The sequence below is a fragment of the Acipenser ruthenus genome, chromosome 6 (genome assembly GCF_902713425.1).
Source record: "Acipenser ruthenus chromosome 6, fAciRut3.2 maternal haplotype, whole genome shotgun sequence".
Lineage (NCBI taxonomy): Eukaryota > Metazoa > Chordata > Actinopteri > Acipenseriformes > Acipenseridae > Acipenser > Acipenser ruthenus.
Genome location: NC_081194.1, coordinates 6,846,295 through 6,865,502, shown reverse-complemented (window position 1 = coordinate 6,865,502; position 19,208 = coordinate 6,846,295). Strand labels below are relative to the sequence as shown.

The window sequence follows — 19,208 nt, the reverse complement described above, 5'->3', positions numbered from 1 at the left end:
TGACAGAACAAGGCAAAGACACTGAACTAAATATTGAAACATTAAATACTAAATAGCCCTGAATAACCCCCCTCCCTCCCCAACAGTGCCCCCCTCCGCCCCAGTGCAGAGTGCTCACAGTGTGTCCCTCAGGCTGTGACGGGCGGCTACATACTGGGCAGCCAGTGGGGCTGTGTGTCCCTCGGGCTGTGACGGGCGGCTACATACTGGGCAGCCAGTGGGGCTGTGTGTCCCTCTCCTAGTACGACTGCCAGTTTTTCTGGGTCCTTCATGTGTTGGAAATGTGGGAGAGGAGTAATGATTTTTTGTTTTTAAAGAATATGTCCTTTGTTCGGCCGTATTTATCGCCATGTAGGAGAAAGTGCATATCTTTTTTGTCTCACAGTAACCACATAGCCTGTTTTTTCTGGGTAGCCAAGTCAGCCTGTGTCAGCCTTTTTCAATGGCCATGCTGTGGTCACTGAGCCTGTACTTGGTCAGGATTTGCCTCTGCTTTGTATCTTTGACAGGGAAGAGATACTTTGCTAGGGTAACGTTTCTTTTTAGGGTTTGATAGCAATCAAGTTTATTTGGGGTTTTTGTTTTTGTCCCAATGTTCCAAATAGGGGATTTTGATATGTTTTACAGTTTGATTGACTTTGATTGGCAGTGCTTTAGCAGGGTGGTCTTGAAGCTGGTTAGTCTTGGTGTAGTGAGCTTCAAGACCAGCTGGCTGAGGGGACTCTTCTGGGCAGAGCTCTTGGGTTTGCAGGACCTTGTACTCGTCTGTTTAGATGTATCCAGAATTTGGTGCTGTTTTTGTATGTTGGTGAGCAGTGGGTAGTGGCCTAATTCAGACCTGCATGGTTTGGTGTTTTCTGCTGTACCTGTAATATGTTTTTGCAGAATTCAGCAGTTTTCTACTGGATGTTTATCCCATTTTATATAATCTTGTTGACTAACTGGACCCCATACTTCATGTCCATATAGTACAATGGGCTGGATTGTACTATATGGACATGAATATGGACACTGTCAAATATTTTAATCCAAATTCTAACAGGTATATTTATTGTGTAGTCAGGTCTAGGCAATTATAATGTGTGGTGTGTTTTCTAGGGTGGTGTTGCCTAGAGTGAAGTGGTACCTGCTTCTATGAGCTCTGGCCTTTTTTCTGGAAAACCATAACTCTGGTCTTGTCCAGGTTGACTGTCTGACAGGCTCTGCTGTAGAGAGAGAGAAAGGAGAGAAGGACCATGTAATTTGTGCAGAGCAGGAATTTCATTTCTTTGTGGTGTAAAGTGAATCCAGGGACTGCAGACTGTTCCAACACCATTGCTATATAACTCGTTGATGTAGATGTTGAACAGTGTTGGGCTCAGACTGCAGCCCTGTTTCACTCCACGCTCCTGTTTTGAAGAATTCTGTTCATTTGTTGACAATTTTTATTCCGCACTTGTTTTCTGAATACATTGACTTTATTATGTTGTAAAGTTTACCCCCTACACCACTTTGGAAGATGTTATAATGTAGACCTTCATGCCAAATGGCATTGAATGCTTTTTTAAAGTCAATAAAACATGCAAATGTTTTCCCTTTTGTTTGTTTGGTGGATGTGCTTGTTTATTAGGGTGTGTAGGGTGTAAATATTATCAGAAGTGTAGTGTTTTGGAAGGAAGCCAGTTTGACTCTTGCACTGTTCGGTAAGGAGGGCCAGTATCTGGGCGTTAATGATACTGCATAATACCTTCCCCTGATTACTGCTCACACAGATGCCTCAGTAATTCTTTGAGTCGATTTTTGTCTCCACTTTTGTAAATTGGGGATATAAGCCCTTGGTTCAAGATGTCAGGGAAGCAGCCTACCTGTAGTACCATAGGCCTGCTGTGTTTGAGCATCTCGGTACTGATGCTGTCGGAGCCAAAGGCTTTCCTGGGTTTGAGTCCCTGGAGCTTCTCTGCTAGCTCCTGCAGGGAGATTGGGAAGTCAAGTGGATTTTGGTTGTCTTTAATCGATAGTTCTAATAATCAAAATTTTTCCCGAATTTAAATTTTGCTGTTTTGTAAAATCCTTTTGTAGGGTTTCTTTGTAAAGATTTTCAAAATGTTACTTCCAAATAGTTCAATTTTGTATTGTCAGTACAACGACAAACACAACGTTCACAGTTCAAGATCTTTTATTTTCTTTTACTGGTCTCCTTGGCCGTATGAAATAATGCTGGCTCTCTATGGGTATTGCCAGCGTATAAACCAAGGGGTTGCAGTCCCAAAATAATACAAAACACAGACACACAACAGATACAGAAACGTCTCCGGACAGTGTTTGCTCTAGGTGCAGGTGTACTGATTTAAACAGTGGTGCTTGTTTGTATACAGGTGCAGTGCAGTCCGGGCTTATCGCTGGCTTGAAGCGGCAGCTCCCGGATTCACGTTAGCCATCTGGCAAAGACAAATACACATTTATAAAACAAACAAAAACACTTCACTCACGGTCTCACAGTCCTCGTTTCCTCTCATTAACCACAACAAAGGAACCTATTACGGCGTCACGTCCCCCTGAAGTACCCTAAGCCCCGCCCCCTCCGATAGCTAGTTGTGTCACGTGTCCCACTTCACTCACCGTACTAGGGCGATGACTCCTGGTACTGTGACTCCGTTCCCTTCCTGAATGGCCAGCTTCCGACTGACCCTGGAATGAACTGCCCAACCATTTAGCATGAGGTCCACAGTTCCTGTTGTACAACGCCCTCGCAGGTCGAGAGAGAGATTGTTGCTTCGGATACATTAGCTCTCTGTCACAATCATATAAGAATAATTCATGGATTTGAACATAAACAATAACAAGTCGTTGTCATGCTGTCAAAAACCTATAAATACCTGCAATGTTTTAATTCAAACACATGCTCCCTTGAGAAAGATATGTACAACATATTGAAACGTTGGGCAGCTGGCTGTTTGAGCTAAGATAGATCTCTCTCTCTCTCTCTCCCCCCCCCCCCCCCAGTAATGATGTCAAGTGATAATTCCTCTAGAGGAAAATATACTTGAACTTTGACCCAGTTGACTCCTTGAGACCATCACTTTCAATTCAAACACAAAATGTCTTGTTTTCAATCACTCGACAACACCCACAGTATAGAAATGTTCATTAATGATCAACAAAATGAGAATATGTTAAAAAATAAATAAATGATGTAAAGTTGATACATTTGTATCTTGGAGAAACTGGAGAGGAATGGGAAATTTAAAACAAGGTAAAGGCAATCGGCCAAATAAAGCTGAAGCACTAACGGATAACGACATAGAACGTCTGTACAGCACTGAAACACTTAAGTTTAAAAAAAAAAAAATGTACTGCTGAACCTCGTCTTTAATATTAGCATCACAAGGGTATCCATGTGTTATAAAAAAAAAAAAAATAGATGGGCCTCTTCAGTGAGTTACAGGAAAACAATTCCATCTCTGGGGTTTCTGTGACCGTTTCTAAATTACTCTACCTTCGGTCTCGTAATTTATGACATCACAGAAACCCTAGATGGAATTATTTTCCTCTAACTCGCTGAAGCCCATCTATTATATCTATAAAATAATTATACACCTTTTATTTATTTTTTTCTTTTCCCCTCTGTCGGTAGATGGGGCAGTGGAGATGGTTGTGGTTTTGCTGGCTGGTGAAAAATGTTTAGTTCACCAGTGCTTTAAAAAAAAAAAAAAAAAAAAAAAAAAGTTATGCTGTATACTCAAGTGCCTCTAGGGGGCAGCATCAGTCTACTTACTGACAATAACAGCTGGTAGTCATAAACTAGAATAGATTACAAGCTTAAGTGTTGAATGTAGGCGTTCTAATTATACCAAATTTTTAGCATTTAAAGCTGACATCTTTCAAGAGTGTTTTAGAGTAGTGCTTAAGGGTACATTATCATCTCTGGTTTACAAAGCTGGTTATGATATTTCCATACCCCTGAAAGTCATCCAGAGGATGAAGTGTCAAATTCCTCCCACAAAACGACTGCCTTCTTATAAAACCTGGTTGAAAGGGTTCTGCAGGCTCTGATCTTGTGTTCTACTTGCACAGGAAATCCTGATTTACAACAAGAAGTTGTTGACTGTTCTTTTCTTGTTGGTATCTGAGATGAAGCAGTTCTGAAGCTAGCATATTGCACTACATACTGTGGTTCACTTACTTGTAAAGACAGACAGCTCATTAATAAAATGTTAAATATGCTGAAATCCATACATTTTGTCTGTCTTATCAGCTTAGGACTACAGTGGCCTAAAAATGTATCTGTCCATGATTTGTCCAGACAAACTAGTACTATTATACGTCCGGTATAATAGTAAAGTATATAGTCATCATGGTGAATAAAATGTAACCTATACATATTATGTTATACTTTAGAGACTTTATACTTTAAGTCTGTATCACATTTTAATACGTTTTGTTGTCATTACATATTCAAAGATGTACCTAAATAGAAGTATTCATTGGTTATAAATTGCAAGCTATAATTGTTGTCCATAGCTTTACAGGTACCACACCATGTATAGGGTAAGATTGGGGGAGGTATGCTAAGCTGGCAGCTACTAGGAATTATTATACAGTTCAGATTGTAAAGGAGCTGGACATTAGCCCAGGTCACAAGCCATGGACAAACTCATCGGCGAGTCCAGTGTCTGCTTCCACTGACCAGACCACAAGCATATATTTAAATCCCATGAAATTTAGTAACGCCAAACATAAACCCCAAAACCAAAGATTGATTGCTTCCATGAGGCACAGATGTGCTGCAGAAGGCAGCCTACAGTTAACACCAAAATGGTAAAATAAAATTAAAAAAATGTATTTCTTAATTAGGATGTTTTACATTCAAGGCATAAGCGGTTTTATTTCTGAAGCTATAAAATTATAGTATACAATTTATATGCAATTATCTTTTTTTGTGTGTGTGTGCCTGTCATTTTTATGTAGGTTATACATAGACTCTTCCTCTTAAACCAAAACAATTCAGTAGGGTTGTACCCTATTGAATCTGAATCCTATTGTTTGATGATCTGACAACATGCTGCTGTGCTCAATATCTCCACTTCAAACTGATTGTAATCTGTACTCCTCGTTCCCCAAACTTGTTTTGACTAAACTTGTGCATGCAACAAACAACCTGGCTTTGTTCAAGTAAACGTTAATGTGTTTTTAATTCCACTGGTATTTCCTCATAAACATAGTAGTCATAATGCTAAAGTCCTGTGTTCAAAATGTAAAAAGATGAATAGAATAATAATGTATTGTATCGCGCCTTGAATTAGAGTAAAGAAGAGGAAATCGAATATATATATATATATATATATATATATATGTATATATATATATATATATATATATATATATATAATATATTCGTGAGACATTCATATTTTGATCTGAAAATGGACCTTGTTTCTTTAATTAACAAAGATTCACAAGCTTGAAGATTCACAATGTAAGGGGTTTTTCTATCTGATTCATTTTTAATAATTCCTTTTGTGATGCGGCAGATTCCGCTGGAATTAGTAACACTGTTCCTGCTGTACTGATCCACTGAAAAGGCAAACGTGAAACCACCCCCTGTCCAAACAAAAAGGACTTTATTGACAGGATCTGCTGCACAGCTATGGCCAAAGGCCCTATAGCAGGGGTGTCAAACTCTGCTCCTGGAGGGCCGCAGTGTCTTCTGGCTTTCGTTCCACCCCATCTCAGTGACTTAAATGGTCAAATTATGTGATTTAACTGGACACATTTAACACTTCTCTTTCTATCTATCCATCTTTTTTTTATATAAAACCTTTGGCCATAACTACACACAGAATCATAATATTGGGTACATGTATCAGATGTGATATTCAGCCGTTTGAGTACAGAAGAAAACTACTTTTTAGCGTGACAGCCTATAATAGCATTTAACGTCTCCCAGCCAAAGTGAAGACAGATTTTATTGCGATTGTAACCATGCACCCAGGGCATACACATTGAACTTGTGCCACTGCATTCATTGTCTGGTCTCTTTGATGCTTAATCGTTATAGGCCAATACTTTAGGGGAATCTCGGTTTCTCCAAAAAGGAGCCAAATCTAAAACCCAGGAGTCTAGACTTTTGAACTTTTTTGACTCTTCCCCCCCCCACCCCAGCTTTGTAACTAAATAACTCTCACTGGTATGCATGCATGGAACAGATAGTGTACTGTATCCATTTGGTCTTACTACTGTATTTCTAGAGGATTATTTTCCTGATGTTTGAAATCTCAGTGATTTATTTTGGTAGAATGGTATAACGGTCACTTATGTAGGTCCATGGAAATTGAATATTTATATCTTGTTTTGTTTTCATATGTGGGATGCATACAGTAGTATTTCTAATGGGTATTCATTGTTGAACCACTGTCATTGACATTGTGCCACGGTAAACACAAAATCATGTTTGACTGTTCTTTGCTTTGTAGGACGAATTAGAGTTGAAATCTGTTCAACTTAAGGAGGAGCATGTTCACGTCATTCAACAGCTGGAGCAGACCATAGAGGATTTAAGGACCAAAATTGCAGAACTAGAAAAACAATACACGCCACCAGAGAAGGACATATGCACTAAAGACCAGGAGTGCGGGAGTGAAGATAGAGCCTTCTGTGATGTTGACCTTCAGACTGAGGAACAGGCATTTCTTCGCAGCTTGGAAGCAAAATCTGTACAGACTTCGCCTGTGGAAGAATGTTTTAATTTCAAAGTGCCTTTATCAGATAAAATGCCATCCTCCTCTTCTACTACTGCGCTTCCCGATTCAAAAGCAGAGCCATCTCCAACAACACCAGTACCCGAGGCACCGACCTATCACTCTGAAATCTCTGTGGTGTTGTCTCCCAGGCTAATGCCAGATTTTATTTGTACCTGCCAGCAGCAGCAACAACAGTCTTCACTGCCTTCAGGACAAAGTGGGATTCAACCACAGCCACCCCCACCTCCTCCCCCACCACTACCTGGCTGCTCAGTGCCACCTCCACCTCCTCCTCCTCCACCATTACCAGGCTTTCTAGCACCGCCACCTCCGCCGCCATTGCCCGGCTGTGCTGTACCCCTTCCGCCACCCCCACCACCGCTCCCAGGATGTCCCATACCACCTCCCCCTCCACCGTTGCCTGGCTGTCCTCCCCCTCCCCCTCATTTTCCAGGTGGTCTAGTACCTCCCCCTCCACCCCCCCTGCCAGGTCAGAGTGCTTTCCCTCCCCCTCCACCCCCCCTGCCAGGTCAGAGTGCTTTCCCTCCCCCTCCACCCCCCCTGCCAGGTCAGAGTGCTTTCCCTCCCCCACCTCCCCCTCTGCCCGGATCCGGTCCACCGCCACCACCCCCCTTACCTGGATTGGCCCCACCACCCCCTCCCCCTCCCCCTCCATTTCCTGGCATTGGAGGAAACCCACCCCCCCCTCCTCCTCCCCTTATGGGTTCTGGCCCCCCTCCGCCTCCGCCTCCTGGCTTTGGCTTTGGGTCTCTTCCCCCACCGATGCCAGCAGGATTATTTGCACTGGCAATGGGTCACGACAAGGGGGCAAGGAAACAGGTAGTCGAACCACCACGCCCAATGAAACCACTGTACTGGACTAGGATTCAACTGCATGGGAAAAAGTAATTGTAGAATACATTTTAGGTTTATTTTTGTTTAATGTGTTGGAGTATGCAGTGGATTGCAATGCATTTGAAATGTCAAATTTAGTAGGGCTGTGTTCGCAGGTCCGTTTGCTAGCCAGGAGTTTTTTTTTTTTTTTTTGTTAAACTGTTTGATAATGTGTGAATACTATAAATCACACATTAAATGGCACTCGCATGCAAAATTCGATCTTTTTGATTTGCGTAATGCATAGTACGTAAACAAAAGTTGTTGTGTTAAAATCCACTACCAAATCATTATACGCAGCAACTCTATATGGTGCTGCTGCCGTGTATGGAGCAGGGTATATTATGTCAAAGCACTGGGCCAGTACCTATAGCGGTTGTAGTGCTTCAGTAAAATATGTACTGAATACCTAGTGTACAAGACTGTGTAAGAGAAGTGCTATGGTAGAATATATTTGAAACCATACAAAATATACGCTAACACTAAATTTTAATTTCGAAAAACTGAGCACCGTCCGCCCCTCCACCCTACAGCTCGTGTCATCCAGAGGCAAACCTTTAACTACTTCATTCGCCGTCTCGACAGCAAAGCGCTGTATAGCGTAAGCTGTATTGAAAGAAATGTCTCAAAACCCCTCTGCTGTTTGGGATTTTTGTTAAATGCCCAGACAACCAAAAAAAAAAAAAAAGTTGAATGCAAACTATGGAAGCGACTCGTATTATAGAGGCATTACCAATTTCTGGGGTCACTTGACAAGCATAAGTGCGTATTATTATTGGTGTTATTATTAATATTTTTAGTAGTAGTAAAATGTGACTGACTGATAACCTGCTGAAACGGTGACTGTTAAATAAAGCCTTGTTTTGCCCGTCCGCTGCAGTTGGTGCAGCTGCAATGCAAGCTTACTGTATATATTGCAAGCAGCATCAATTGCCTGTAAATAAGCGTGTGTTTTTATTTATTTAAATTATAAAAACATGATTACTGTTCTATATAACATATTTTTAAACTGTGTTTCATTCCGTTTATATCGATTTACCTGTAAAATAAGATTTTCAATCAAATAAACAAGTAGCTATGGTGACGTAAATGATGCAAATTAGTACCATCGAAGATTCAAACCTTCCTTCGGTAATGTGTTCCGAACCTAAACTGTAATTCACAGTTCTCAAAGTAATACTGTGTATTAACACGTGAATGTTCCGATGCACCGTATTAAAATCCTTTTTTTGTAAGCAGGCCATTTTTATATTGGAGTATCATGTATTTTGAGGGTACACTGCGATTTGCTTGTTATAATTTGCGTGGTCAGGTATTTTCATGAATCATTGAAACAGTGTATAGTTCTTCAATATAAAATAGAAATCGGAGAAGTAGGGAGGGAAAACCACAATTACCCTGCACAGCTTCCAATGATCACCAAACTAAATAATTAAAGTAGTTAATGATTTGTTGGCAATCATTAACTAGATGACTCAAAAGCGTACTGAACCATTGTCGGCAAGATCAGTCTTGGTACTACGTCTGTTTCCCTAATTGGTTTTAACAGACGGTAACCTCGTAAAATCGGGCATTCCATGTGAAATCAGCACAGAACCAAAATGTCACCTCTACAAATTCTGTGTAGTGTTTTACATTTTTTTTTATTTCGTTTTGTTTTTTAAAGCCAAAAATGTACCCTTGGACAGCTTTCGTTAATCCTTGTAAAGCTCAGTCTAAAGACTTCTATTGATATCGCAGGAAACTCACTATGTGATTTTGAAATTGATTGCAAAAAATATTTGCTTCCTTTAACACGTGCTCAGTCTTCTGCCAACCAACGGGGATGTAAACTTTGAGATATTCTTGTTTTAATTGCAAAAAAGTGAAATATTGAATTTTTTTTTTTACTGACTGTCAATTGGTTGGGCAATCAAAATAAGACCCTTATGCGTTGAGGTATATTAATGAAAAGTTGTTCATGATTTCACTTTTGGCCAAAACCTTATATGTTGTAAATTCTGAAGTGGTGCGCTTCATTCTCTATATTTATCCATTGAACACACCCAGTTTCACCTGAATTAAAGTGACTCAAAAAAGAATTGCACCGTCATGTGCTGATTTCATGTGGAATGCCCCAAACCTGAATAGCACTGACCTGAACTAAGCAGCCACCATCAGCCGCCAATGTTGTAGTCCCTTCGGGACTAATTGAATTAGGTTTTACCAGACTGCACTGCTCTTAAATATTGCTCTGCCAAACTCAAGAACAGTAGCACTGGGAGCACCACCAGTGCTTTGTCTGTATAATGTTTCTGTAATTCAAAACTGTTTTAATAATAGAAAATAGTTCAGTGCTGTCACATGGTCATAATGTTAACAGAACATGTACCAGATGCAGACACAACAGTCTTGAATAAAGTTACTGTGAAATTGATGGTAACGGTCATGTTAAATCTGGAAAGGCACAATATTGAAAGCTTACATGAAACGGGTGCAGTGCTGTAGACTGTGCAGTAAATTGCATAACATTGGTAGGTGCTAGGGTACAAATTTAGCTTAACCCAAACAGCTTTTTTTTCTTGCCTATGATTTATCCAGAATTTGTGTCACATTAGTAAATAATCAAATTACAGTGCAGCGTTGGAGACAGCTTGAAATACTGTCCTGTTTTATGTTGAAAGATATCTTTACTTTGCTCATTGCTTTTTTGCTTTTGTTTGTTGTTTTCTCTAAGGGAATCCAGCGGGGCTTTAGTGTGGGAGAAGATTGAAGAACCGCCTGTGGACTTCAATGAGTTTCTAGATTTGTTCTCTAAAGTTGCTGTCAAAGAGAAGAAGAAGCCCCTGTCTGATACTTATACAAAGACAAAAGCCAAACAGGTGAGTTACTATGTGGGGGTGGGGGTGGGACACACTACAATTCTCCTAAAATGTGTAGAGGAATGCGACTTCATACACTCTATAGCAACGTTTCCCAAGGTGGGGGTCAAGTTCGGGCAAGGTTTCTGATGGGTCGCCAGACAATCTAAAAAATATGACGTTCAGCGCACACTGTTATTTTGTATTTATTTATAAAACTAGCTTTTGGAATCTCCCTTGATTACATTAAAATGTAAGGCTATTTGCCTAATATTCATTAGTATAAAATATATATAAAGATGTGCTTAACAATTCTGATGTTTTGGTTTGTAATATTGCAAAAAGGGATTCATGCCCTAGGCTAGCCCGTAAGTGTTTTTTCTGTTGCCCGCAGAATATTGGTTAACTGATGGTATTGTGGCCTTTGTTTTCAATGCGTGGTATTTAGTCAGTTGATTTAAATTTCTGGTTTTACAATTTCAAAAGTCGCTCTATCTTCTATTTTATTTGTGTTTGCTGGAATTTTTATTTTTCCTTTACTTGTTTTTTTATGTCTGTGATGACATCAGGCTGTGATCTACTGGCAGCAATTAGTGGCGTGAGGTTTAGTATTATTGCTCCTGAAACCAATAAAACTGGGAGCCAGTAACTCGTGTGTGGTAAGTAAACAGTGGTTAGACTGAGGCAGAGCATAGCTGTGGTAGCACATTAGATGTGGCTTAGAATGACTCTTTTAGCTTTTTCTTCAATGACAAATCATTGCAGCATGTCGCTTCTTGCCATCCAGTGAAGATGTTAAACATGTGATGATAAAATAGGTTAGAGGCTGGTGTTTAAGGACTGTGCTGCTGCGTGGATGGATGGATGTCAATTAATCGTGATTTAAGGTGTAGAGTTTTTTGTTCACGGAATAGAAACACTGTTACTTGTATAAGCAGTTGGTTCAAACAATTTGACAGCAAATGCTGGACTTTTTCTGTATAATGTGTAAATAAGTATAAACCATAGCGGGGCCAACAAAATGAATCCAGAAATAAGAAAACATGGTTTTTATGATGAGCTATTTTGTGGATGATTTTTTTTAATCGCTTGACAGCCCATATTTAAGCTGTGTGTTTTTTAATAATAAAAATAATTATTATAATTATTGGTTTTGTTGTTTTGAATATAATACAATAGCGCAATAGGTACTTCTCAGTAGCGCAGTACAAATACAAAGAGACATTTACTAAGAAATAATACAAATGCTTTTAAAAAGACCAAATTTCCATTGGGCTTATTTTTTCTTTTTTCTTTTAGATTCTATTTTTTTTTGTGTTTTAACTTTGTTGTGAAGTCGTTGCGATTTGTTAAAACACTATTTGCTTATTTAAGGGATGTTTGCTTAATATTTTATTTCCATAGTCATCGTTGAGGCACTGAACTTCTCATCTCTCTAGCTCTCTAGCTATCATATTGCAGACTGTTATAATGCAACCTGTTCTAGAGCGGAATAGATTATAACACGGTTAGGTCGTGGCTCTCATTTCCCCCATAATGCAATTTGACTTGCGAACATTGGGTGAACGTTCCATATACAGTATGAACCATGGCAGACAGCAAAAAAACGAAAATCTTTCTCTGTTAAAATGAAACTCGATGCGGTGGACAGCGTAATAAAAGGTGAAACTCAAGCAGCAGTTTCAAAAGATTATAAATGTTGCAGAATCTACATTGCATGGATGGCTAAAAGATCAAGAAAAACAAAGGTTTTTTTGACAAGATTGACTCTTGGGAAAAAAAATGCACTGCACTAAAGACCGTGAATTAGACTCTGCTTTATTTGCTTGGTTTCTGCAGGAACGTCAACAGGGAGGCGGGGACATGAAAGCATATGGGGGGGGGGGTGCCCACATCAGCGTGGGCAGAGCCGAGTGAGACAAGCTGCTGTGTGAATGTGCTGCTGTGAGAGTGCAAGACTGTTTGCTGTTTTTGGTGTGGCCCAGGGAATAATCGTCCCAATAAACCGTGGATTAGGGTACCTGCAAATTGTGTGTGTCTCCTTCCTTCATTTTCCACCATATGCTACAATATTAATTTGGCTTGTTTGCTATTGTAAATCACTTTGGGAACAAATGTCAATATTCGTTAAGGTGAAATGCAAATAACGCGGTCTCCTAATTATGGACCCCGACACCCGCATTATAACGGGGTAGCACTGTATACTCGGATGAAGACACAAGCCGAAACCTACTTGACTTGGTTTCTTGTTGGCCGCTGGAAGTAAAGCTGAGCATATTCCACATGTTGATGCTCTGGCATAATAAATCCTTTGGATCAGAGTAGAACCTTTGGGTCATATCTGCTGTCCATTTTCTAGACCCCTCAGCTCTTTCCCAAATAATTATATTCTCACATTGAGCATCACATCCTCGCATAAGCAAGGGTATTTCTTTTTTAAAAAAAAAAACAAACAAAAAAAAAAAAAACATCCTAATAATAGTACACATTTGATGATACAATCTGTTTTCTGCCTACCTTTTTTATAATATTTGTTCTATTACAGGGTATATGTTAGGATCCTAAGTCAAAAGATGACCCCATCAAGATCAGAGCTAAACATTTGGCTTGAGGTTTATTACCAAATGCAGAAAGTCGAAACCATAGGCTTGCGCTTGTTATCCTAACACCCCTAGTACGTTTAACTGGTTTGTTTGTTTTTGTTACATTTTCCTTTTAATAAATATGATTGGTAACGCTTTGTTTTAAGGGACTTTTTTTAGTTTATTAACTGTTAACAAACATTTAATTAATTTTTAGGTTAGGGTTAAGTTAATAAAAACCTGTTAATTTGCTAAACATTACTACAGTAACAATTCAAACCGATTTGAAGCATATAATCGACTGGGTGTTGATCATCTGTAGGGCTCTGGTGTTTGATCATCCATAGGGTTCTGCTGTTTTGCAGTTTTAGCTGGCCTATTAACTAACAGTTAATAGAAAATAAATAATGTACATGTTTATTAGCTGTTTGTTAACAGTTAATAAACAAAAACAGCCCTTTTAAATAAAGCATGACCGTATGATTTACGGCAAGCAAGTCTGGTTCCATTCAATTCTCTGAGGTTTACAGTAGTTTATTCCTTGTGGGAATCCACATATATTTTAGGCCTATTTTATTTAGACAGCTCTCTCACTTTTTCCTTGGCTAGCACAAGAAGAAATCTCACTGCCTACCGATTTTGTTAAGTAGTTTTCTTTTTTTGCGATTTATGGATAAAATGTATTTAGAAATGTCATTTATAAAATTTCCAAATGAAGAGCAATAAATAGCATTCAGAATAGAACATGCACCCCATGTATAATGCATGACTCTGCAGCCTTGGGCTGCACTTCTTGTGGGCAGAGACTTCCCTGGCTTGGCCCTTGTCTGAAGGGTTTCCGTATCTGGCAACAAATTGCTTGGGCTCGGCAGGTGAAGAGAGGCGATTTGGCATGACAGTGGAACAGAGTGCTGCTATTGATATCCAGTCCTGATTGGTATAGGTTGCAGTAAGGAGGCAACATTTGAACTGACCTTTTAATGCATTTAATTAATAAAATGACAAGCATGATACATGACTTCTACTATATTCAGTTTTAAAAAAGATCAGTGGTCTGCAAAAGTCATATCGTTGTGGTCATATCGAACTTCATATCTGGATGATAAAGACCTGATGCTTTGAGATATTGGCTTCATACTCATTGCACAACTGTATTCTGTGATTTCTCTAGGTTGAGTTCAATTGAGATTTATATTCTCAACTAGAGTAAAAATGAACTATTTGACTGCAATGCTGTTTTATCATCTATTCATTACCCTTGCATTGTGGATGCTTTTTTTTGTTTTGTTTTTATAATTTATTTTCATTGTTTTGTTTTCCTTTAAAATGTTCCCTGTTCTCCTCCCCTTAGCTTGCTTCAGACATTTGCTATTTGGCTTATACTGGAGTAAGGACTGATTTCTGACTCATGCAGAAGTTGCAGACCCCTAGTAGGAGACACTGTCTTAAATTCACCCCCATCCCGAAGTAAGGTATAGTTCCCCTAAATGTTGTGGAAAATACTTTCAGAAAATTTCCCGGGTGGTTCTGCTTACAGATTTCTTGATGCCAGGCTGTGCTTTTTTCATCTTTATTTTATCTTTATAAATATATATATATATATATATATATATATATATATATATATATATATATATATATATATATATATATATATATATATATATATATAAAAATCTCTATATCTGTGTCCTCTCTCTCTCTCTCTCTCTCTCTCTCTCTCTCTCTCTCTCTCTCTCTCTCGATATATGTATAGATGTAGATATCTCTATCTATCTATCTCAATATCTCAGATCATTTGAAATCAATAGGCCATCAAAGTGTCTAGATTTTATCTACTGTTTACCATGTCATATTTTTGACATGAATTTTTATGGTATATTATGCCCCTGATTTAAAGGAACTGCCAAATGAGTATTTTTTTCTGGTGTTTATCAGCTGTAATCTTACCATAGTACCATAGCTTACATTATTGTATGTTCTTTTTGAAGGTTAACATTGCAAAAATGTTTTTTTTTACCATTTCAAAATTGCTGAAACTCTCGGCATCTAAAAATGTGTTGCTTTTAAATTTAAATATATTGCTTTGAATGTTTCCCAATATTTGTATGTGGGTCTCACCATTTGTTCCGTACATGTATATTTTTGTGATTGTCTGTTTGTGTTGCCTCTAATCAACTAGCCCAGCTGTTCTGTCTTCCCTTTGAATTATACAATATAGCCAATCAAAGACGCCATCAACTGCAGAGTTGCTTCAGGCAGTCTTTCAGAAACATTTGTATTGAATTACTGTTCTTCTGAAATAACTTGTTTGTTTGTTCTTGGTTTTTTCATGATCTAATGCAGAACAAACTCAGCATGTACCGGTAGATTTAATGCTGTAGTGATAGCAGATAAATGGTAATTTTATATGTTTACATGATGTAGGTCGTTTTTTTGCTTTCTCTGATTGTATTACAACTGTGTTAGTTTTCCACCATACTTTAAATACAAGCCTTTTGTACGGTGGGTCGTTCTCTGACTGGAGTGCATTGCTCACATGTCATATAGATATAGTGTGTGGAAAATAGAAATCCCTGTAAATGGAGCCCACATGTTTTTGTAATAGTGACGCTGCTGCTCGAACAGATTTTTTTCGGTGTCCTTGAAACTTAACAAAATTCAGCCATACTCCTGACAATGAGCTCTATGGCTACCACATTGTGGTCATGTGACTTATTGGTTTCTCCATGTTGGAGAAAGCATACTTTTATAATGTTATTACATTTGGTAACTGCTGGATTTCTCAATCAAGTTCCCTTTACAGGTCTTGTAGTAAAAATGCAGTTTTTTACTTTACGTACAGGCTTTAAGGTACAATTTCATATGACTGTAATATATATATATATATATATATATATATATATATATATATATATATATATATATATATATATATATATATATATATATAAATATATATATATAAATTTTTTTTTTAGCCCCATGAATGAAATGTTTTTAAAAACTACTTGTCGCACTTGCCCCCAGCAACCCTGCTGTGGAAGCTTGGAGGTTTCCAGACATTTCTAGGACAGCAACCAAAAATGACTAGGAGCAATCAGAGCTGTTGAAAACAAAACTTCCCAGAAACCCACTGTGTGACAATCCTGGAGGCTTGATTGGCAGCGAGAAAATGTTTGGTCACTACTTCTGCAAAACAGATGTTGCTGTTTTCAGCAGTTGTTTGTTCCGGTAATTCATATTGTAATATCATTAAATACCAAACAAGGAGTACTGAAATGGCATTTTACCTGTTTCAAGATACTTGCAGCAAATGCTGGCTCTACCCAACTATGGGTATTGCCAGCGTATAAACCAAGGGGTTGCAGTCCCGAAATAGTAATACACAACACCGAAACGCACATTTCTCCGGACAGTGCGTGCTCTATGTGCAGGTGCGGTGCTTGATCCAGGGGTGTTTGCTGGTGTGCAGGTGTAGTGATGTCCGGGCTTATGGCTGGCTTGAAGCAGCAGCTCCCGGATATTTATAATAGCCGTGTGGCAAAGAGAATGACACACCATTATTTACAACAAACAATCCACTCGCTGTTTTCTCCGTCCACGTTTCCTTCCATTAACCACAACAAAGGAACAGATTACGGCGTCACGTCTGAAGTACCCTCAGCCCTGCCCCCTCCGATAGCTAGTTCAATCACATCTCCTCCAATTCATGACTGAAACTTTGCTCACCATACTAGGGCGAGGACTCCTGGTACCGTAACGCCGTCCCCTTTCTGAATGGCCGGCTTCCAACTGCCCCTGGAATGAACTGCCCAACCATTCAGTACGAGGCACACAGTTCCTGTTGTATTGTGCTCTCACAGGTCGAGAGGGAGATTGGTATTCGCTCTCTCTCACACGTTTACATACACACGATTTAAAATTAAATGTACAGTAACACTGTTTAAAAAAAAATAAAAATAAATGCTACATGTATTGCAGAAACAACGGATTGGCTTTTTTATTGCCTTTTGTCTTGTGCAAATAAGAAATAACCAATAGGTAAAAGCAGATCGAAATACAATATATAAGCTGTTGGGGACAATTGAAACTCCTATTTAGAGCAAGCATCTGCCTTTCACCATATTGCAATGAAACTGATACAATTGCCTGTATTTGAAGTTCCATTAAGTTAATTGCTAAATCATGTGGTAGTAGCCGTATGATTTGCATTGTGCTATTTCCCCAATTATTGTCATAATTGCCTGTCAAAGTGGGGTTTGGGAATTGTAAAACTTCAAAACAAAGGAAATGTTAGGCCAATATAATGTAGCTTGTTTCTTTTTACATGGGCCAGGACATTCTTTTTGTGACATGAAAGCAATTGGGTGAAATTCAGGAGTTTGTGTTTTTGAAACCTCTGCCAAATCTACATAACTGTTCATTTATATTTTAAAATATAAATATGTGCATTCGTAGTACTTTTCTTAATATTGTGTTACTTAAAAAAAAAAAAAAAAAAAAAAAAAAAAAAATTGTATTTAAAACTATGAAGGATCTAATACAGCCTATATTGTATTTAACCAGCTGATGTGTTCCCCTTGTTTACATCGTTGACAATACTGAAATAAGGACTGTGAAAAAGCAGGTTTAAAGGTTCTGATTTTAATCCAATGCCTGTAATATCATTAAAATAGACCATATTGTCGTCTTTGGGGCTCTCAAATCACTTCATAAAATGTTACTTGAGAACATCAAGTCAAGTGGTTACAAATTTCCTGTGGGAAATTAAATTTTACTGTTATGTGTTGGTTTCTTAAAGCATGATGGAGATGGGTCAACACAGTGACAGCTTTACCCAGACTGCTCATATCAGTAATTAAGTTGAACGAGGGATGCAGTTTTATATTTAGCGTGAGTTTTAAAACAACATGCTACATTTGTTCTAAAATACCCTCAAGATACTTCGCAATGGCCAGCTTGCATCTATTAAGAGATTACTCTGATTAATCACAAGTGAGCTTTATTTGTGTGTGTGTTTGTATATATGCAACCATTGAGAGCTTCACCATGCAATACTCGGCCTATGGCTGAAATGGAAACCCCAGTCCCACTTGCAGTCAATTCACTCTGAATATCTTTGGCAGGCTATCTTGGATTGTTTTTAACCTTCCTCACAATTCTTCTACTTGTTCTTGGTGAAAGAACCTTCTTTCTTTCAGACCGAGGGAGCATTGTGACAGTACCATGAGTCTTGTACTTCTTGATAATAGAAACAATAGTTGAAATTGGGATACTCAAATGCTTGGAAATCTTCTTGTATCCTTCTCCAACTTTATGATGATTAATTCACTTTCTCCCTAAAAACTTCAGATAGCTCTTTACTTTTTCCCATATTGACTTATTGGTAATGACAGCAATCATCCTATGCCTAACCCTTTTATACTCTCGAAGAATGTTAACCTACAGTCCAGAATTTTCTAGTTAGGTTCTACATTATCATATTCATTTCTAGCACCTTGTTGACAATACTGTCATAACATTACATTTTTGGATATTAGTGCAATCTGTTTAAAAATCACTAATATAAGAATCAACCGCATATAGTGATCAAAACCACTGGGACAAAATCATTCCTATACTAACCAATGTAAAATACTCCTCTTGTAAGAATCAAGCAATATGCTTAGAAGAATAATTTTGGGGTAAACCTGACTATGTAATACTGTACTTGATCAAGTGCAATGATGTGTACAGCCAGTAAAGCTGTTTTTTAATTTGAATTTTATCACATCTCGCGTGATTAGGCATGCACGCACGCAGCGTGGATAGTGCAATGATGCAGGAAACACTGCATTGTTTGTAATCAAACGTGACTGCGCCACTGATTGTGCAGGTATGTTTTTTTTGTGTTCTCTGTTAGTGAAAATGTGTTTCAATAAAGTGAATACACATTCATTGAATACATACTGAGTACGGCAGTGTATCCATGTAGAGGGATTGCGGCACAGGGCGGTGAGGAGGACGAGGGGGAGCAGGGGGGGTTGCAGAGCTTTGCATCTCCGCTTAATGAAAAACCTGAGATGTGCATCGCACCAGAAAATAAGCCACAGATGCTTGCTTAAAGTTTAACTAGGCACCCTCACAAGGCCATTGCTTCTCAAGTATACTGTAGAAAAATAGGATTCTGC

At 38.6% G+C, this 19,208-nt stretch overlaps 1 protein-coding gene across 1 annotated transcript in view; it reads left to right on the top strand.

Moving 5' to 3' along the window:
- The window catches only part of fmn2b (formin 2b), a 120,195-nt gene that overhangs the window by 23,177 nt on the left and 77,810 nt on the right, over positions 1-19,208 (top strand). Inside the window, exons 6-7 of the mRNA XM_034017474.3 lie at positions 6,453-7,624; positions 10,330-10,474. Of these exons, the coding sequence (XP_033873365.3) occupies positions 6,453-7,624; positions 10,330-10,474 (1,317 nt within the window). The remainder of the gene's footprint in view (positions 1-6,452; positions 7,625-10,329; positions 10,475-19,208) is intronic.